This window comes from Ananas comosus, linkage group 4 (assembly GCF_001540865.1).
Source record: "Ananas comosus cultivar F153 linkage group 4, ASM154086v1, whole genome shotgun sequence".
NCBI classification, from domain to species: domain Eukaryota; kingdom Viridiplantae; phylum Streptophyta; class Magnoliopsida; order Poales; family Bromeliaceae; genus Ananas; species Ananas comosus.
In genome coordinates, this window is record NC_033624.1 from 13,337,457 (window position 1) to 13,359,234 (window position 21,778).

At 37.4% G+C, this 21,778-nt stretch overlaps 3 protein-coding genes and 1 long non-coding RNA gene across 5 annotated transcripts; 3 read left to right on the plus strand and 1 right to left on the minus strand.

Moving 5' to 3' along the window:
• LOC109709123 (WRKY transcription factor 55-like) lies at positions 2,517–8,006 on the plus strand. The gene is made up of 3 exons (XM_020231192.1): positions 2,517–3,034; positions 3,584–3,685; positions 7,478–8,006. Exons 1-3 carry the CDS (start codon positions 2,517–2,519, stop codon positions 8,004–8,006), a joined length of 1,149 nt encoding a protein of 382 aa, XP_020086781.1.
• Positions 11,134–14,529, plus strand: LOC109709665 (rhodanese-like domain-containing protein 7). 2 transcript variants are annotated; one of them, XM_020231988.1, is made up of 5 exons: positions 11,134–11,647; positions 12,423–12,674; positions 12,803–12,901; positions 13,511–13,804; positions 13,955–14,529. In XM_020231988.1, the coding sequence occupies exons 1-5, from the start codon at positions 11,177–11,179 to the stop codon at positions 14,333–14,335; spliced, it is 1,497 nt and encodes a 498-aa protein (XP_020087577.1). In that variant the 5' UTR covers positions 11,134–11,176; the 3' UTR covers positions 14,336–14,529. The 2 variants fall into 2 exon arrangements, with proteins under 2 accessions (XP_020087577.1, XP_020087578.1); XM_020231989.1 differs by lacking the exon at positions 12,803–12,901.
• LOC109709563 (ubiquinol-cytochrome c reductase complex 6.7 kDa protein) lies at positions 14,924–17,274 on the plus strand. Its single transcript, XM_020231860.1, has 2 exons — positions 14,924–15,163; positions 16,784–17,274. The coding sequence occupies exons 1-2, from the start codon at positions 15,032–15,034 to the stop codon at positions 16,835–16,837; spliced, it is 186 nt and encodes a 61-aa protein (XP_020087449.1). The 5' UTR covers positions 14,924–15,031; the 3' UTR covers positions 16,838–17,274.
• Positions 20,779–21,778, minus strand: LOC109709360. Its single transcript, XR_002216075.1, has 2 exons — positions 21,580–21,778; positions 20,779–21,429 (listed from the first exon to the last, which is right to left on the minus strand). It is a non-coding gene; the product is annotated as an uncharacterized LOC109709360 (long non-coding RNA).

Genomic DNA, 21,778 nt, shown 5'->3' on the forward strand with positions numbered 1-21,778 from the left:
TAATTTTTTGACATTATTTACCTTACGATCAAAAGATCTCACAATTGACAATTTTTAACGGTCGGTATAGGATGCTTGCTAGTTTAATAGTATAAAAGAATCGAAATCAGTTTAATTTTTGATAGAAAATTTTATTCACTATCTAGACAAAGATTAATAACTTCGATCTTAAATTGAAAGATCTGATCATCTATTTTTAGGACGTCGTTCAATTTTGACCGTTCATTTTATACTTGCTTGATGGATTTTATTATGATTTCGAATAATTACGAAATTTTTATTAAAAAATTTTAAATATTCTAGATCATATTTAACGGAGTAAATTGCCAATTCAAAAGCTTCATTATCGAAAACAATTTATGCATATAAAGGATTTTATACTCATAAAAGTATAGTAGTCCTACTATATATATAATATATATATATATGTATATTATAGTAGTCGGCTACTATACAGTATCGGTAGCTACGGGCTCTCGTGTACAAGTTGTTTTCAATGATGCAGTCTTCAAATCGAGCGACAGCATCGTAGATCTTATTCTATACTATAAAAGTATTCATGGAAATAAATTTCATAATTTTTCTGAACATCATTTGACTACGCTGATCAAAAGATCTATCAAAATTCACAATTTTAATAGGCCGATTGGTTTCTTTTGTAGAGGTATTACGCGTGTTAAACAATCCAAATTGCAGATGAAAAATTTTTATAGAAATATTTTTCACTTATTAGATCAGATCGTATATTGATCTGAATTAAATATCTTTATATCATTTTCATGAGATTTTTATTCAGCATTCATATTTAAGCTACTTGTTTGACCTAGGTAAATAATATGAAAAATTATGAATTTAGTTTCTAAAATACTTTCAATACGTGTAGATTCAAAGTTCGGAGCCGATCGTCGATTTGGAAAGCCACATCATCCGAAACACAACTTGTAGATCGAGCCGCTCCGTGCTACCGCTGATTAGATAGTAGCCTAGTTAATAATATATATATAGTATATATATATTAATATAGTATATATATATATATATATATATATATATAATATATTACTATAAGTATATATATATATATATAGGTTGGGCTACTATACTCTTAATGAGTATATAACCCTTTTATCATAGAATTTTAACGATATTTTCTTGATTGATGGAGATGTTGGGTTAGATATGGTATCTGGCCACTTAAAATGATAGTGATCCCCTACATGTTGGTAGGTGTTGGTTAATAGTATGACTAGACGGTGTGGAAATGATTAATAGAATAAATCTAAGGACGAAATTTATAAGTATAAAAAGCAATATCATTAAAATATAATTGCCGAACTGCACTCACTTCTCTTCTCTCTCTCTCTCTTCTCTCCTCTCTCTCTCTCGTCTATATATATATATATAGTATATTATATTGAGCAGACGCTGTGCTCTCAGAGAGAGGCTCCATGCTCTGACGTTTTTTATGATGGAATTTTCGAATCGACGATCAGCTCCGTTAGACTTGATTTAGCGTATTTTGAAGTTTTTAGAAAATAATTTTTGCGATTTTTCGATATCGTTTACCTAGCAATCGAAATGATTCAAAACCAACAATTTTAACGACTGAAAATAAAAATTCTATAAAAAGTGATGATATAGCACTAAAATTTTCGATCAGAAATATTGAACTTGTTGTAGATAGTATAATGAATTTTGTATCAAAATTTCATCTGATTTGAATACTTCTACATCGTTAAACTTGAAAACGGCAGATATCAACCATTAAAAATTATTGATTTTGAATCCTTTCGATCACTAGGTAAATGATATTAAAAAATCGTAAAAATTATTTTCTAGAAACTTCAAATACCCTAGATCAAGTTTAACGGAGCCGATCGTCGATTCGAAAATTCCATCATCGAAAACGGCTTAGGAGCACGGAGGCCTCCGTGCTCCTGAGAGCACAGCAGGCTTGCTCTATATATATATATATATATATATATATATATATATATATATATATAACACACGTGCTGCAAGATTGCAGATTTAATTTCTACCATGTATTTCATTTGAGTTGAATCTTCACTTATGCCTCTGTCTCGTTCGCGGTATCTTCCATAATTTTAGTATTCAAACCCGACGAGGCGATAACTGGATCCGACCCGGAGCGGTTTCTTCGGGTTATCGGGTCCAGCAAACTCTTTTACGGCGTAGCATATGATGGACCCTCCATGGAAAATTCCACGACGTCCTCCATCGAGGAGAAAACTCTTTCTAGTCCAAGAGGCTTTTCAACGCTCAGGGTCTTCTCTACGACCCAAGGGGCAAAAAGTGACGAACCCAAATGACCATGACTAAGTCCATTCCCTCCTAACACAACGTATTAACAATTTATACCATGAGAAAATTTAACTTAAACACGTTCACCCCCACCTCTTTAATAAGTATACTACATATATACAAATATACAATACCCTAGCTATATAGCTACTTCCCCTTAAGCTTCTTATGTGCTTGGTTGTTCCCCATCCATGGATGCAACCCTAGTTCAGATCCTAGAAGCTTGCAATTTAGCCAAGGCGCTTGAAGCGGAGCTCGCGACGTTACAAAACCATCCCCACTACCTCTTGAGCTCGTGCGAGAGGGTCGTCGAAGCTTTCCACAAAGCCATCGAATCGATGCGATCTCTGTATCCCTCGCCTTTAGCTGCGAGTGCAGGTTTGCTCTACGGAGGAGGCGAAGGGAGCTCCCGCGGCGGAAGCCGAATGCAAGAAGTGAATATTCTCGACACTCGAGCCTTAGAGGGGGCGGATAATCCGTTCTTCGGTCGCGGGCCGGAGGAAACTACTGCGCTGGGCCTGCCGCAGCTCGGCCTGGAGATCCAGATGCCAGGGGCGATGGCGCCGGCGGCGGCGGCGACGGCAGAGCTTGCTGGCGCTCCAGGCTACACCGGCGGCCCTCAGACGGAGGTCAGGCCCTTCCGAGGCCGCCGAGCGGAGGCGGAGGGCCCGCCGCGGCAGCCGAGGATACCTGCAGGGTCTCCCAGGAGGTAAATGTTTGAATTCAAAGCATTGCAAAAGCAAATTTTCATATGTACACACTTCCATCACCTTTCTTTGAAATGCGAAGGAACTTTCCAAGGGACTTAGAATGCATGATCGTGACACAAAATAGAGGTTACTTTTAAATTTGCCTAATTAATTAACTCTACTGTACGTATTAATCATAGGAGGTAAAACTATATAGATAGAGACCCCCCCATTTACCTTTTAACTGTTTTACCCTCCTCAACTTAATTCGAATCATCTTATGTAAATTATTATACTTAATTAAATTAAAACTTATATTTAATTACTCGTAAGTGATTACGGTCATTAATTTTGGTGAAATCATCAATAAAATTTAACAAAAATTTTAATTTATTTGAGAATAAAATCATTCAATTTTTTTAAAAAAAATCAAAAAATTATGAAAAAAAGTTGAAGGGTGAGGGGCCCTATTTGTAGGGGCATTTTGGTAATTTCGGCAGTTTCAAAGCTAAGTGATCTCGACCGTTGTGCGGTGCACTAACCGTTGGTTGGTTGGTTGTGTTTTGTAGGGTACGCGCCGTTAGAACAGGAAACAGCGTTCACCCTCCAGACGATGGGTACACGTGGCGCAAGTACGGCCAAAAAAATATCCTCGGATCACGATATCCGAGGTACGCATTTTCTTTCTTTCCCACTTCACCCTATTATTACTATTATTATCATTATTATTATTATTATTTGTTGCGAAAATCTAATTATTAATTGGTTTAATATTCATATACAAATGCATGGAGAAACATGAAAAATAGAAATGAGTACGGTATGAATCAGTGTACTATATATTTGTCGAAGAATACTAATTCATCTCGCATCAAATGACATGTTCACTAATTAATATCTCATTATAGTATATTTTTTAAGATTGTTTTGTGGAATTTTTATTACTATTTTTTTGTAATAAAATGGTGCATGTCATTTTTAGCATGGTCTTTCTATAAATCTCTCTCCAGCTACGACAAACTTGAGTTGAACAACTTAATGTTCTATGGAATAATTAATTCTCATAGCATATATATATATNTTACAACCCTCCATAAGATCAAACATTAACCTAGAAGCATAAAGGCCAAAACTCACCTCAAGAGAAGAAATCTCTTCCAAAGCTCCGAAAGAGAGCTAGAACCCTTCCAAACCAAGCCCTAGGAATGTTCTAAACCAAGCAATTTAGCCTCAAAAGCCCTAGATCAAAAAGCCCCAAAAATCAGCCCTAATACCCATTCTAGGGTTCCAAATGGTAAAACCTACCAAATCAAGGGTCCGAGGGTAGAATCCAAGTACTAACCTCCCAAGGTGCCTCCAAACAAGCTCCAAATCTTCTAGGGTTGAAGATTGGTCCACCACCAAGCTCTACAAGCAAGCTCCAAGCCTTGCAAAGGTGGAAAAGAGAGAAAGGGGTTGAGCTCCAAGCTCCCTCAAGCAAACTCCTCTTCTTCTTCTCCTCCTTCTCCTCCTTCTTCTTCTTCTCTCTCTAGAAAGTGTAGGGAGAGGGTGAGAATGAGAGGAATGAGAGAGGGAAGAGGAGGAAATGGCTAATAAGCCCATCTAGTGTAACAAAATCCAGAGAGGCCCCCCCAAAAAATAAATTACATCAGCCCGAACTGGGCAGTTTTCGCCCAGAGGGACCGGTCTCTCCCCAGCAGAGACCGGTCTCTCGTTGCGAACCCGAAAAACCAACGTTTGGGAACCGGTCTCTCCCTGCGCGGGACCGGTCTCTCACTGCGAAGGCGCGCTCAGGGACTGGTCTCGCCCGCCAGGGACCGGTTGCCTCAGGGCTGCCGCAGCACTGCTCACTGGGGGACCGGTCTCTCCTTTCAGGGACCGGTCCCCGAGAGTAAAAACTCTCAGGACTGTCCAGAATTTCAATTTTAGAACTTTTTAGGTCGAAAAGCATTCTACAACCCTCCACCAAGTGTGAAAAAGCTCGAAATACATCCAAACACTCGAACCTTGCAATTTGCAAAGGTCCAGTGCGTCACACCCTCTCATGTAACAAAATCCACTTAGGTCCCTCAAAAATCCAACCTGTGCACTGCCCTTACTGGGCAGTTTTCGGGCTGAGGGACCGGTCTCCCGGCACCTGGGACTGGTCTCTCGGACCCTCCCGCAAAACACACGTTCGGGAACCGGTCTCTCTGGCTGAGGGACCAGTTACCTCGGCCAACAGTCGCAAGACGCGACGGGGGACCGGTCTCTCCCACCAGGGATCGGTCCTCGAGAGTAAAACTCTCAGGACTTAGCTAAAAATCCAGAATTTCGAACTTTTAGGTCGGAATACCATCTACGACCCTCCACCAAGTGTGGAAAAGCTCGGAATCCATATCAAACACTCGAACCTTGCAATTTGCACAGGTCCAGTGGTTATAGTTACAACACTCGAACCTCGCAACCAGCTGCTTTAAGTTCTATTATCATAGCAGACATCACACTTAAGTGCTCTGCCATAGAATCCTTCGGTTCCAACATATATTGATTGAATTTGAGATTCAAGGCACGAAGCCTTGTGGTCGATGTGCTACCATATTTCACTTTGAGCTGCTCCCACATATTCTTAGCAGTCTCATAATTCTCAAATTTTTTGATCAAATCATCGTGCATACAGCTCAACATTGTAGAGCGTGCACTTCGATCTTTCTCAATCCACTCATTATAGGCTTGCAAATCGCGACGGTGCTGAGCCGTCGTGCCTTCTTCAGGCTTAACCATACTGTTGGTTAAATGGCTAAGTATCCCTTTCTCATTAAGGAGATATTGAATTTTTCTATGCCACATGTCGTAATTTGTTCCATCAAACCTATCTTGATTTAACAAATCTGCTATAGAAAGATTTTTGGAAGCCATGTATCACTACAATAATATATATAATTTTAAATTAGGCATAAATAACCACAATATTATTTTAAATCTAATTTGATAATAAAATTTTTCACTGCATCTTCAAATCGAAAATTTCGCCTTTGGAGAAGACTAATAATCGCCTTATTCAATGTAGATTAAAATAATATATCAAATTAATCAAGAATAAATCTACGTCACAAATTAAATGATGAACATTATGCAATCTAGTTACAACATATCATAAAACAATATATAATAAATGAAATCCATTATTTTATATGAGTGAACATTGAATTACATGGTTAAAAAGCGCTTTTTTAAAATATTCTCAATATTCATGCTATGGATTCGAATCCCACAACCAACAACTTCCTCTTTTTTTTTTGTTTTTAATTAAACAGATTTAAATAGAAAAAGCAAGCCCATGAATTCAGGTTTATGCCTATGCTTAGCCCACAGTGCAGGCTGTGCTTACTCTCTTGGGCCCAAGAAGCATGCATATAGGCTGGGCCATTTGCGGCCTAGCGCATGGACTAAGCCACTGATGGATACAGGAATAACCTGCGGGCCATCATGGAGGGCCTCGGGCCCTCAACGGCCCTTCAAGCAGGCGCGCTCCGACGCAGCCAATTGCGCGGCTGAGCCTTCATGGCCCAGCATGCAGGCGGCCCAATCGCTAAATGGGCCTAATCTGGCATGAATCACAAAATGTGCGGATGCACTTTAACGGGTGGGTCCTCGCACTGGCGGGCTTATTTACTTAGATCAAGGAAGCACATATATATATATATATATATATATATATATATATATATATATAGGGTCCGGCTACTATACTATTATGAGTACGATCGCCCACGTACTCATAAGTTGTTTTCGATGATAGAGCTTCCGAATCGACGATTCACACCGTTAAACGTTATTTACAGCATTTGAAACATCTAGAAATCAAATTTCATAATTTTTCAACATCATTTACTTTACGATCAAGATGTCACAAATTTGACAATTTTTAACGGCCAGTATGGGATACTTGCTAGTTTAACGGTGTAAAAGAATCGAAATTTGTTGAATTTTTGATAGAAAATTCTATTCACTACATAGATAAAGATCAATAACTCCGATCTTGAATTAAAGGATCCGATCATCCTTTTTTAGGACGTCGTTCAATTTTCACCGTTCATTTTATGCCCACTTGATGGACTTTATTATGATTTCAAAAATTTACGAAATTTATTTTCTAGAAGTTTTAAATACTCTAGATCATATTTATCGTCGATTCAGAAGCTCCATCATTAAAAACAACTTATGAGTACGAGGGCTCCAATACTCATAATAGTATAGTAGCCATGACATATATATATATATATACATATATATATATATATATACATATATATATATATATATAGCCCTACAAGTTAGCTATTTCAAAAAATATGTAGTTATAGCATTAGAAAACTACTCAAAAACATTTTATGATTAATGATGAGACTAAATTAACTTAAAAATTAAACCTAAAGCTAAGATAGGGGGCATATAAATGTATATATGCCCTGCGGCTGCAGGAGCTACTTCAGGTGCACCCATCGGAACTTCTACGGTTGCGAGGCGAAGAAGCGGGTCCAGCTGCTCGACGACGACCCCTACACGTACGAGGTCACGTACTGCGGCACCCACACCTGCCTCACCTCGACCACGCCCCTCCTCGTGCCCCCCCTACCTCTCCCTACTACCATCATCACCACCATTGCTACCACCACGACTGCTACTGGCCCCACCGTGCCCTTCACTAGCGGTGGGCCCAGCATGGGCAACCCAGAAGGGCCCACCGCCGCCTCCCTCGCGGAGGCAATGATGATCACGGGCCAGGCGCCACCCCTCTCGACCTCGATCCAGCTCGGTAGCTGGCTCACACGCGGGCTCGAGGGCGGGAGCTCGCACTCGGGGCCTTCGCATGCGCAAGGGGGCGGCGGTAGTAGAGACGCGGAGTGGCCCGTGGCGGATCTCGCGGACGCCATGTTCAATTCGGGGAGTAGTGGGAGTAGCATGGATGCTATTTTTCCATCTACAAGGCAAGATAATCAGAATAATTAGAAGCAGCGCGAGGCATTAGAAACACTTAGGAAAATTAATTAATCAATTAATTCCATGACTAACTTTATAGTTATTCATGCTTAAGAGAGGATAGAGAGAGGTGTAGCTAGGATTGATTCACGTAGTTATATATAGATTAATAATTAAATTCTTTTTCAGCCACCATTTGGCTTGCTAATTAATAAGTTGCAGGAATTGTAAACCTCAAAGGTAGAATATTATTTAATTTGAGATGAGAAACTTTTTATGCAATTTATTAAGCCTGTAGAAACAGGTGGATTTGGGAATGTTAATTAACTTCTCTTCCTCATATATATTTTACTACTGCAGGAGATCTAGATCATGGCTATGTTTGAATACCAGAATACATTATTCCGCATTTTATTTAGATTTAGGTCATGTTTGAATACATAAATATCTTTTTCATAAAATTATTTTGATTTATTCAATAAGCTTGCCGTATTTGATAAACAAAAGTGTGATCAATTTCCAGAATAATAACATATTCAATCCTTTTAAGTTATTTTTTTTGAAAATAAGATAAATCACCTCTTAAAATGACATATATTATTCTACTAAATTATGAATAAGAAGGCCTTTCAAAGAGTAAAAATTAATCTTCTTACTCCCAATTAGACGAGACCTCATAATGGATTTCGGTAATTCTTCATATTTTCTATTTAAAATATTTAGAGTATTATTTACCATATAACCCAAGTTTTGTGGTTGTAAAATATGTCAGTGAAAATTTGTAGTGGAGTCATTATAGATTCCTAGCTAGTGTAAATATTAATTATTATGGGTTGGAAAGTACTTTTATTTTCATGCTTGATGAAAATTATTAATAATCCATTAATAAGAATATATTTTTGAGAGGTATAAACCTTTCGGAGCATCCCTATAGATAGATCGAAAAAAAAAAAATCAAAAATAATTATACAATATTATTATCCTTAGGATTCAAAAGATCAATCTAATAGTGAATAATTCACAAACACTCCTAACGCAATATTAATTTCAAGGGTTAATTTCATACAGCTCTCCGTAAACATATCGAATAGTAAATATACCCTTACAAAGTTCAACTTTTTATATTTATTCCTGCAAAAGTCCAGTGACATTCATATTTGTCTCTCTGGTTTGTCACTGTTAAAATAATGTTTATTTTTTAACGGAAGATAAGTAACATCATATTTTTGCTATCACAAATATATTTTTTCAAAAGTCACACTATTAGAATTATACGAAAGTATACTTTCAATAATCTCCAACAGTCATCTTCTTTCTTTTTGCCATCACAAATAATATAAGACGGGTAAATTAAAAAGTCAATTTACCTTATTCACTAATCAGGGTTAAATATTTTACATATGGTTAAGTATATTTTTCTAACGGATCCTAACAGTAAGAGTATATATATTTGAAAATGTTAATTAAAACTTTTGTAGGAATAAATGTAAAAAATTGAACTTTGTAAGCATATATCTACTATCCGACATGTTTACAGGGAGTTAATTATATGCAATTAACCCTAGTTTCAAAAGCTAATTAGTAATTACTCCCATATTCAAATTTGAATAGTTAATATCATTAGTATCTATCAACAGGATATATACATATATATATATACATATGCATGAATCAGTAATATTCATATGTAGATATCCAGTGCCTTTCGAAGTGCATGAAAGGGAATATACATGTAGGATGTCTCTTTAATGCAACACTTGTATATAATACCTAGTCACCTCCTACTGTTACATGTTACAATCTCTGTGTTCTGTGACTTTGTCCATTGAAAAGGAGGCAGGAGAAACTCTTGCCTGGGTAGACCCGGTCACTGAATGTGAATGGTAAGAATATGTGAAAGGTGAAAACTGTATTGAGACTCATTCAACAAATTAATTAAGGGCCATTTTCAAAGGCCCTCCTCAACCTTATTATTTTTCATAATATTTTCTTAATTTTTGAGTTCTCTTTTTTTTAAAAAAATATATTGTAATTATTTTAAGGAGAAATTAACTTTAATTTGGCTCTACGAGGCTCAGTGCGCTTTCATTTTGTCACCTTGTAGTTTAAAAAATTGCATATTAAATCACAGAATAGTTAAATGTGATTGTTTGTATCATAGGGTGACAGAATAAAAAATACACTGAATTACAATGAGAGAAATTAAAATTTATGTTTATGTTAATTAATGGTTGATGGATCACATTATAGTTTTAATCGAAAACTCTATATTTAGTGGACTCGGTCAATTTTGAGTAAACAAGAAGCTACAATTTAATGAATAATAATAATAATATACTATGAATTGAAATGTAAAATGGACTTGAGGACTGATGGCATCATGGTTAATAATGGATGACATGAAATATAACTAATTGCACTCTTACAGGATAATATCCCTCCAAACAGTAAATAAGGCTAGCTAGGCCCTAAAATATACGCTTTTAAAATTTAGAGTAACCGACCGTCCCTAGCGCAAATGGCAAAGGACTTGTTGATTGGTATCCGAGGTTCCAAATTCGAATCTTAGTTGATTCATATTTCCAGCTAAGTTTATTTCTAAATGAAATAAACAAAGCGGGTAGCATGCTACCTATCTCTCTCAAAAAAAAAAAAAAAAAAATTTAGAGTACCCAAATGCTTTACTGGCTTTTGATTTAGGGGGTTTTGAGTTAGGGCTAGAACCCTTGAGTTAGGAGAAAGCAAATTTTTTACAACCCCACTCATAAAATTCTGTATGCACGGAGCTCATCCAGCTGTTAATTTTTGACATAATTAATTCAAACTGTCTGATATAGACGGCGCAGATTAATCCGGTTAAAATCTAGGGATGGGATCAACCACGTGCGACAGCGAATCCTACGCCCGGGATTGTACCCGGGTTTTAATATATAGATAGATACTTAAAGGGGTTCTAACCAATGGATCCTACAAACATGGTCCAAAAATGAAAGGATTTTTTTTTTTTTTTTCTGAGAAAAGAGAGAAAGATACCTTGTTGGTGGATCCATGCTCTAAATTGGGCTCCGACAATCGTTCATTGTTTTGTAAAGGCCCACCTTTTCGGCCCAATAATGGCATATGGGCCATTTCTAAGTGAGTAGAACTACTTAAGTGGAGCGCACCCGTTACCCGTTTCGTTTGGTGACTCCGCTAGTCGAATGGTGCTTCTATCCCCGCCCTTTTTCGGCTTCTCCAAAAGCAGCTGCTTCTGCTGCCGCAAAACAACTGCGGCGGCGGCGGCGGCGGCGGCCCTGAGAATGCTCTCTCGCTCCTCCGCGAACCCTAACCCTAACCCTAGATTGCTCTCCGCCATGGGAGCCGCCGCCACTGGGACTGGGAGCGACAGAACCCTAGCCCCGCACCTTCCCCACATCCCAAACCCTAGCCCTAGTCCTCTCAAACCCCTGCATCTTCACGTCGCCGGGCCCAGATCGGTGCTCGCTGTGCGGGGAGATCCCCTCCGGAGCTCGGCGATCGCCGTTGCCAACGCCTCCGGCTTTACGAGCGGCGCCGCCGCCGCCGCCGAGGACGCGGCTCCGGCTCTTGTTGTCGTGTCGTTCTACCGCTTCGCCGATTTCCCCGACCACGCCGCGATGCGGCAGCCGCTGAAGGATCTTTGCGAGGAAGTGGTGAGTGGGAGATGAGAGCTCATCTTCGCACCTGTTTTGTCGATTAGAGTGAGATTCATGTTTTACGTAATTACCTTTCTATCTGTTGTTGCTTGATTGATCTAACTCTTATTGAGTAGCAATCTTTTGATCTGTGATGGATTTAGTACAAGTTAATGCAATCAAACATCAGTAACCTTAGGCCGAATGATATATCCTATCACCTTCTCAAAGTGTACATTTATGTCCAATTCTATCAAAACTCAAAAAGGCACTAAATTTCCACAGTTATATGCAAATATCGCATTATCCTGGAGTATTTCTTCCTAAGTTGACAGTGTTTTTTAACAATTATGCTTCATGTTTTGTTGAGACACCACAAAGAGATTTTCTAACAAATTGTCAATGATCGCATTTGGCTCAAACAGTTGTTCTCAGGATGTCAACATGAGTCCCTGAAAATTGTTCCATCTTAGTTAACTGAAATTTATGGTAAAGTTCGCTTGCGGTGAGCTTATTAAGTGTGCTATGCTAAAACCAGTTAGTAATTACCTCATGGTGTAGTGTAATAGTTAAAGAGAAATAAAATATATGGGGCGTGCCAATTAACTCCATATCCTTTGTCCTTAATCTCTTCTTGCTCTGTAGATTACTATTTGATTGATTTGTGATGATGTATTCAGTGGTCTATAACAGGAGTTAGAATGCTCTTTTCTAGCTGAATGTTTTTTGCTTTCTGATGAAAGCTTATCTGTCTAGATGCTCAGCCCTCACGGGGCTAGCTGATCGTTTTCAGCGTGTTTCAGGCGGCATAATTCTTGCGCCGGAAGGGATCAATGGCAGCATATGTGGAACACCAGAATCAGTAGAGAAAGTGTTGGCTTTTATTCAATCTGATGAGCGCCTAAAAGGCCTTAGAATGATTGAGTCACCTGTTACTCCAGAGGATGAGGCTATCCACCACGGGCACACTAGCCAATCCCCCCTTGGAGCTGGGGAAGATGCGCCCTTCCGATGGGACCATGTGCGAGTTAAGCTGAAGAAAGAGGTATTATTGGTTGAGTTCAAAGGCACTTTATTATGTAGTTAATTGAAAACCTTGAAACTCCTTGTTAGAATATATTGTTTGATACTTTGCTTTATATTCATTGGTTTTGCTTTCTTATATGTGAACAGATAGTGTCTTTTGGAGATCCAAGTGTGATGCCCACAAAAATGGTTGGAAAATACATAAAACCAAGAGATTGGAATGCATTAATAAGTGATCCCAAAACTGTAAGTACTTAGTAATCTTAGAGTACTATTGCGCTCCTCAACACCAGAGACTGTTTGTTGCGTCTTGTTTGTTGTGCCAACCAACTGCTTGGTTATTTATACGCCAAACAGGTGTAATACTGTGAAACTTGGAAAATTTGCGCTTTGCTTGTTGTCCTTTCTGAGTTGTTGAAGTTTATATTAATTTGGACAACAAACAGAATTTTGATTTTTTAGTTGAACTGCTTCAATAGCACAATTTGAAGCTCAGGATTACTTGTCTAAGTGCAAAATTTTTTACAGCGGTAAAACTTCATCTTTGTAACTGATGGAATATCCTGAAAGGAAGCAAAAAAAAGAGAAAAACAATTCAGAGATCTTTTCATATAATACAACCTTCTTTTATTTTGAGGAAAATTGCCCATACCAGTGTCCAGACTCCAAGATGTGTACAATATTTTACCAAGTTTTGCTGTTCGTGGTAAATGTTCTGATTTTGCACTTGATTCTAAAGTGACTAATGTGCTTCTAACTGATTAATATTTGGCATTTCCTCAACTGCAAGTCTTTTATCAGATTCTGAATTCGTGTTGTAAGATTGTTGCTTCTTGCTTGAACTTGCTTATTCAGATGGTTATTGATGTTCGTAACACGTACGAAACTCGCATTGGGAAGTTCAAAGGAGCTGTCGACCCATGTACCACGGCATTCAGAGAGTTCCCATCTTGGGTGGATGATCAATTTGAATTGGCTAAACCCGACAATAACCAGTCAGGCACAAACAGCCACAGCGTGGATAAGGGTACCGAGGATTGTTCTCAGAGTGGAGAAGCCAAAAGACTACCTCGCGTTGCAATGTACTGCACTGGCGGAATCAGATGTGAGAAGGCTTCAAGCTTTCTCGTAAGCAAGGGTTTTGAAGAGGTGGGTTGCGAAAGAGCTACTCGTTTATGTCTATTGATAGTCATGCGTGTAAAAAAATAGTTGTCGATGGCTTCGATTTCTGCAGTGTTGCGGGACCATTTCTTAATGATTCAATGCTTTGTCAACTCATGTTATGCCTGCTGCCTCCAGGTTTACCATTTGGAGGGCGGGATATTGAAATATCTGGAGGAAGTCCCAAAAGCCGAAAGCCTATGGGAGGGCGAGTGCTTTGTCTTTGATAAGCGCGTCTCGGTCGAGCACGGATTGGTCCAAGGAAGCTACAAGCTCTGCTATGGTTGTAAGCAACCGGTCAGCGACGAGGACATGGAATCTCCGGAATGGGAATACGGTGTATCATGCCCGTATTGCTATTCGACGAAATCTGTTGAAGAAAAAGAAAGGGCGAGGGCTCGACAACGGCAGTTTGAGACTTGGGGAATTATAGGCGGCCCTGATAAGGGGCGGCAGATTCCAACTAAGCTTGAGAATGAGAATGATGCGAAGGCAAAACACTTTCGGAGCTCGGTTTAGTTTGTGTGCTCATTGTGGGTCACTTTGATTTTGAATCTTTGATTGGTGCCTTTTGTTGCAACCAAGACTATGTCAAATTGGCATCTTTTTTCTTTTCAGATTCTGGACTTTTCATGTATTTTGGGTATTGTTTGGTTTCATTTAGATTCAAACTATTGCGGAAATCAGAATGTTCTCATCTTAATCGATTTAAATGAGTTAATTTCAAGAAATTAAAAGTTTAAGGGTTGTCAATGAGGGTGCTATTTCATTCTTTTTTAATTATTGACACCTCTTAAACTAATAACTTTTATTTGAGTTATTCTAATTAATTTTAGTCTAAACATTTGTTAAATTTAATGGCTCCCAATTATTAGCCATTAATACTTTAGTTTTATTTGCTAAAATTTGTTGAAAACTATTAAAGTTTGGCGAAATTTTTGATGAAGTTAGTAGAAATTTTTATTTTGTGTACTAAAGTTATTTAATTTTTTTTAAAAAAAATAAAGAGCATCAATTTAACAAAACATAAAGTTGAGGGGGCTATTTCAAAATGGCGGTCAAGTCACCCTTAATCGCACCGCGGCTCCTTGATTATGTAGCAGATACCTATTTCTTATTCCATTATTCTGCCCCCAAAATTCCCCAAAAAACTCATCGTCCCCAATCCCGTGAGAGTTCTAATTTGACCTCAGCGACCACATAGAGATCGCGACCATGGCGCCCCCCGCGACGAGCTCGGGCCTCTTCACCTTCCTCAAGCCGCGCCTCCGCCCCCAGTCGACCGACGTCGCCGCCGCCGCCACCTGGGGCGTCGCCGCCACCGCATCCGCCCTCTGGCTCATCCAGGTGTGATCCAAAACTAGGGTTTCCGTTTTTGTTTCCTGCGATCTGCTTTGTCTTTTTAGGATTTCGATCTTGTGGATGTTAGTGTCGTTGTATGCTGTTTCGTCGAATCGATCTAGGGTTTGGAATGCCTAGAAGAACAGGATAGGATGAGATCTGAGATCTGGGCTGATGAGCCCCATTCTTTGAATCATAGAGTTCATGTGAGGCGATTTTTAAACTGTGAAATGTAGGGGTAATTTTGTATATTTGGGAAACAGCGTAATGAAACTCCGGCAACGATAGATGCGATATCAATCTTCTTCTTTTTTTTTATTTGTTTTTCCCTTAGGAAATAAGACAAGATGTTAACAAAATTTAGGCATTGAGATTCCAAAAGTGTTTGCAAGATAAAAGGTTTCGATTTCACATCCATTTGTTAGATCTTTCTAGAGTAGTGTGATCATCAGATGCCGATGAGAGCTTACAAACTTGTAATGGAAACAAAGATGAGAAATTGTTGCACTGTTGAATGGTGAGAATATAAGAGTCTATTGTTCATGATCAAGGTAATAATTGTCATTGTCTAAAATTACTGTTGCTTGAGGCCTCGTTGAGTCATTCCTTAAATCGAGGGGCCTAATTATAATTGCGGCGGTCAAATGGTACTTTCAGATGTTTGATTCTGCTGAATATTGAATCAACCTTGATTTGCAACTTGCATTGTTGATTTTATGGGTCTTCGTGGTTTCTTGAATTTTTGGAGGATTGACCTAGTGGCTACAGCTTAGATAGTACTTTCAGATGTTTGATTCTGCTGAATATAGAATCAACCTTGATTTGCAACTTGCATTGTTGATATTATGGATCTTCGTGGTTTGTTGAATTTTTGGCGAATTGACCTAGTGGCTACGGCTTAGAAGTTTTTGATGTTTAGTTATACTGCCTAACATCGAATTTGGTAATTTTGCATCTGTAATCTGTAATCAGTTCTTAATCTTACTGGCGTTCGTGTCTATATGTGCAACAAAAAAAAGAAAAAAAAGGTGATGACTATGGTAGGCATAGCATTTCTACCATTCATGCCGTCTGTGAGACTGGCAGTTAAAACATAATAAACTAGGCACCATCAGGTTATATTTGCTCACATATATTTCTACGCATATGTCGAAAGCATCCTGAGGTCTACGCCTATCTGAAGGTTTGGTGCCTAGGTGTTATCCATAAGGTTAGCTTTGCATCACGAATTCTACAAATTGGGTCCTCCTGCATCAGTACATGAGTGCTGCTCTGTAGATCCTACCATATTTTATACTTATCATAAATATAGAAGCAGAAAACTTCTAGGTATTTTGCAGCACAATGCTGGTGAGTATTTCTCTGGAGAGCATGTAATAATTGATGATAATAGGCACATTAAAATGATCACTTTGGGTGGATTCTTAGGCATATAGGAGAACTTTCAGATTTAAATTTCAACCGCTTAGCTCTTTCTCAAACTTCCCTGGAAAGTTTGCATATAGTGATGTTGCTATTTTCACGCTTTATTATTTAATGATTGTTGCAATTCCTTGGATCGCTTTTACCAGACATGATATTTTATCCGCCATTTTTTCCTTTGTTTTTATTTTCAATTCTTTGCAGCCTTTCGATTGGTTGAAGAAGACTTTCTTTGAAAAACCAGAACCTGAGGCATGAATTTTATCTGGGCATGGTGGAGTACCAAACTTTCTGCTAAACTAGAAGTGTCATTTTTTTGAGAGTAAAGAAAAGAGAATGCTGAATGAACTGAATAATGATGCACTCTGTTTTGTTCATACATCAATTACTATGAATCTCTCATGCAGGGTTGTCTTGCATGTAGATCTTGTTCTCTGTTTTTCGACGAGTTACTAATCATCTTATTTGTGAAGAATGAGATGTTTTTGAGTTTTTTTCTAGTTGAATTGTTACGACAATAATTGGTTCAAAGACATCTTCTGATCTGCTCAGCATAAACTCTGAGTTGCTACATCTTCAGCATGAATCTTGAGTTGCTATTTCTCGTTCTGAGAAAACTGAAGTCTACAGAACGCTTGTTCATATCGTAGAGTCATACATAAATAGTAATATCGTTTAATGTGATTTTGTTGAAACTTTTATATTTGAGGATCATCAAGGAGTGAGGTGTTCATCTTTTGTTTGTAATCTGATTGCTCGATTTACTAGTTAAATTATGATTGTTAGAATGTAGGAGATTGTAATGGCTCATAGGGTATGATTTGTGCTGGCATGCTCTCATGTTGTCTATTCGGAAAATTAAGAAATTGTCGTGCTTGTTAACCTAAACCATCAGTGGTCAATGGCTGACTTTAAAAAGCTCATGTGCAGAATTAGTTTCCCGCAAGTTGGTTTCGTTTGCATTTAGGCTTGAAGCTGATGGATACTTTATCTGATATCTTTGTTTTATTTATGCAGAAGGTTATTTAGGACTTCAAAGTAGCTACTGAAAGTGCTATTTATTTGGGTAATGATATATTGCTATCGGTACTTGAGAAGCTACCAAAAAGTGTAGTTGATGATTCAATTTTATATTAGATTTGACATGCAGCTTGGATTCCGTGTTCGAACTTGTTAATTTCACTTTGGGTGCCTTCTAAGGTACCTGTAGCAATGACTCTTTATATCTAACACACAAACAAATGTTGTTTGATTAATGTAGCTATTGGTGGTATAGACAATCATCTCGAAAGGTGAGGTTCCTAATTTACTGTGAGGTGTTTGGCAAGTTCCAAGGCACACCTAAAAAGTAAAAACTGGAGTATGGTTAAACTATACTCGAAAAAAAATAGAGAAAAATCAAAATCTATTCTAATCTATGGAAAAATAAATTTTATTCAATCGGCGAGTTATTCCCTCTCGTTCTCTAGATTGTGTAGATGAATAATGATGGAGACTCATTCTCTGAATTGTCAAAATCCTATGATGTGTCTCCAAACAGTCTTAAAAAATAAAGCCATGAAATTATATATGTTACAGAATTTTCTAGTTTTTCCAAATCTAAACTATGGATATAAACTCCATAGAGAATTCTTTAACTGTACAACCAAACAGGTCCTCGAAAGGAAAAAAAAGAAACAAAATCTATGGGCCAGGAGGATTGACAATGATAGCTTTCGTCGTAAAAAGAACAATCAATCACCAAATATTGGTGCTTACTGATGGGATTAGAAAGTGAAAGATATTGACAGAAAAGTTCTCTTTGTTGCCGTTGACACGGCTCCAATGCTTGTCTTGACCGATGAGCAAGAACTCGAGCTCTGCTTACTCTCTATTCTCATAGACTGCACTGTAATGTGATTCTTGTTAAGCATTTAATTGCTACTCGATTGAGGAATTGCGTGCTCGGTTTTTTATTTCCTAAATTTCATGGCTGAGTTTTTGGAAGTCAAATTGCAATTGTTAGACGGTATGATTGGTGCTCTTTTTGCTTCTATGCTGTTTATTTGAAAACTGGATTGTAGTTGTGTTTTGTGTTATACCTACCCAAAACTTTTATATCGAATTACCTTCCTTGCAAGTTTGTTTCTTTTTGCTCGTATTCTTGTGAAGTTAATCAAATGTTTGAATTTAATATGTCTGTTTTTGATGAATAAGTTTAGTCGTATAGTAGTTGGATAAAGCTTTTTAGGCTTGATAGTTGATATCTACATTAAGACCTCACAGTAAAACTGATTTAGGCCTGTTTGAATGTCGGAATAAATTATTTAATGATAACTTATTCGGTACGAAGGTTTTCTTGTATGATTGAAATGTAGGAATTTAATTTTTACTCCTTAAAAGGTCTTGACATCTATGATTGGGGAGAATAGTATGTTTCACCTATAAGATAATTTATTTTATTCTAAAAGAATAATTTGAAGTCTGAATATGGTGTTCATTCTAAGTATTTGTTCACTTTTTTTTTTTATTAAATATTATTTTTTTTTTTTTGAGTAAATCGAGGAAATATGTTGAACAAGATCTGAGTGCAACTAAAAAGGGTCTAAAAGTGGGAAAGCGGGTTTGAATCTTACTCCTTGTGTGGCCTTGGCATTTATGATTTAAGAGGATAGCATTCGTCCCCTATCAGATGATTTAGCTTATTACAAACGAAACGAATTAAGGACTGAATATGGCATTCCAATTTAATTTAGATGCACTCCTCATTATTAAATATCTTTAATTTATTTGAAGAAAACGAAAGAAAGAGAGAAGTGATTACATGAATCGTATGTTGATTGAAAGAGTCACACTCTTTGAGTTGAAAACTACTTTTTGAGGTTTTGGCACTCATAAGAGTCTGTACTAAAAAGCACTCGATTGGAATGTATCAAACAAGTAGTGTGTTATTTTTTTATCTAAAAAAAAAAAAAAACTCTCAAGTGGGTTTGTCATATTTTCTTTTTTTTTTTGAGAGAGAAAAAGGTGACAAGCTATTTGTTTCATTTAATAAGAAATTAAATTTAACTATAAGAGTGAGGCAGTCAGGCTCGAAAGAAAAAAGACCGAAAAAAATAAAAGACAAAAACAAGAAGTAAAATCTGGCAAATAGTAGCCAAAAAAAGAAAAAGAAGTTGCATGTTTGGGTCCGTCATTAGCTCGTTCACAGAATCGTTTTATTTGGCATTAACCTCTCACATCTTCACAACACATCTAATTCTTTCAACTGCACGCAAAGTGTCCGGCGTATCTTGTGCAGTTCGTATCTATGATGTGTTGGAGTCACTTCAACCTTCCATTTTTCTTTGTTAAATAGCACCACAAAATTGCAGTTCTTAATCATGTCATATTGCCCAAAACTGACTAAGACATTTCCAACAAAGAGCACCTGTCACAAGAGATACATAAATACTAGTCCACCTAAAATATTATTATTATTAGTATTTGAATAATTCTTTTTTATTTTGTTCTTTTTTTTTTCTTTTGATTTTTTGCCTTTTTGAGGTCTTTGCTACCTCCCTTTATATAGCTAAATTTATTTTCCTTCTCTCAAAAAATAGTAGGTGAATTGTATTTGTTGTTGATTTTTTTTATCCTTGAATACATGGGATTTCTTATTTTTGGCGGCGATACCACTATTGATGCAAAAGTTAAAAAGTTGATAATAAGCACTATTCACATACTATCTATAATTGTCACATTATTCTAAAAGAGCTGGGACAATAGAAACAGCTTAGCATAATAGTGTGATAATAATAATATTATATATGCGTGTTTATTTAATTTTAATAGATCAAATAAATCGACGAATCAACAACCTCCTTAAACAAGAATGCAAGTATGTCAATGAGAAATTTCACAAGAAAGCTGGAGCTAGCGTTGAATTGTTTTACATTTCAGTGCAGGATTTCAATATGGAGTTTTGCATTTTGTGATCTGAAAAGTTTGACTGACATACCCAATTGAACAACTAAATTATGACTTTACTCCAATGTTTTTTTTTTTTTTTTTGTTTCTCTTTCCCTCTAAAAGCAAATAATATATTTCGTTTTATATTCGATCAGAAACACTAAAAAAAAAAAAAAAAAAAAAAAAACAATTCCTTTGACTAAAATGCAGATGAAGTTCCCCAGAGAACTTGTATTTTGTTGTCTCCTTTGAGATCCAAACCAATGCAATAAAGATTCAAACCACACGTGCTGCTTATATTCCAAAATGTTGAAACTTAAAACTTCCATAGTCTTTTGAGTGCAGGATGGGTATACAATGACACCTCAACCTACCACCCAAAAGAAAAAAAAACAAAAAAACAAAAGGACTCAACTAAAATGGGATGCAGATCACATGCAATTACCATCCCCTAACCCCATGTTGTTCATCATTTCACAATTCATTCTAATACCAAATGAAACCTAATCCAATTCATTACAGTTTCGCAGAAGATCCATCGCGATGATATTAACAGCATCGACGGATATTTCTCCAGAAAAAAAAAAATATAAAAAAAAAGAAGACAGAAAGAAAAGAAAGAGGAAAAGAAGATAACAGTATCGATTCGTCGCCAAATTTGAATCCGATCGATCGATCGTCGTCATCGGAAGTGTCTCCGGTGGTGGTCGGCGTGGCGGTGCTTGTACTCATCGAGGCCACAACACCGCAACACGGGGTAACAGGCCACGAAGAGGCACCTCCCTACCCCTCTAGTGATGGACGAGAACGCATAGCATACGCAACAACAACATGCCTTGATGGGGTGATCATGATGATCATGATCATCATGGCCTTCATGCTTGTTCTCATGATGGTGATCATGCTCACTCATGCTGTCCCTGTAACAAACACATGTTGGTGCAGGAATTTAGAGCTAAACCATAATTGAGAGAAAGGCGCAAGCATGTTTCTTACAAAAGATGAGAAGTAACTTTGATTAAGAACATGGAGAGATAAGATAAGATAAGGAGTTTGTAATTAATTAGTACCTTAATTAGAGAGTGAAAGGGCTCTAATTAATTGGATAGAGATCGAGAAGAGGCAAAAGAAAGGAGGAGCCTGTGAATTGTGACCCAATCATCTATACATGTTTTGGGCTTGTTTTATTGCCTTTTTAGCCTTAAGAGAGGGCTCTTATATGGCAAAGGGAAGGAGGTGAAGAAGAGAAAAGCAATAGGAACTTTTCTA

Bases quoted from the DNA above. Each gene is read 5' to 3' on its own strand.
- LOC109709123 (XM_020231192.1), top strand. From the start codon at position 2,517: ATGGATGCAACCCTAGTTCAGATCCTAGAAGCTTGCAATTTAGCCAAG. The intron at 3,035-3,583 runs GTAAATGTTTGA...TGTGTTTTGTAG, and splicing joins CCTGCAGGGTCTCCCAGGAG to GGTACGCGCCGTTAGAACAG. The intron at 3,686-7,477 runs GTACGCATTTTC...CTGCGGCTGCAG, and splicing joins CTCGGATCACGATATCCGAG to GAGCTACTTCAGGTGCACCC.
- LOC109709665 (XM_020231988.1), top strand. From the start codon at position 11,177: ATGGTGCTTCTATCCCCGCCCTTTTTCGGCTTCTCCAAAAGCAGCTGC. The intron at 12,675-12,802 runs GTATTATTGGTT...ATATGTGAACAG, and splicing joins GAGTTAAGCTGAAGAAAGAG to ATAGTGTCTTTTGGAGATCC. The intron at 13,805-13,954 runs GTGGGTTGCGAA...TGCTGCCTCCAG, and splicing joins TAAGCAAGGGTTTTGAAGAG to GTTTACCATTTGGAGGGCGG.
- LOC109709563 (XM_020231860.1), top strand. From the start codon at position 15,032: ATGGCGCCCCCCGCGACGAGCTCGGGCCTCTTCACCTTCCTCAAGCCG. The intron at 15,164-16,783 runs GTGTGATCCAAA...AATTCTTTGCAG, and splicing joins CCGCCCTCTGGCTCATCCAG to CCTTTCGATTGGTTGAAGAA.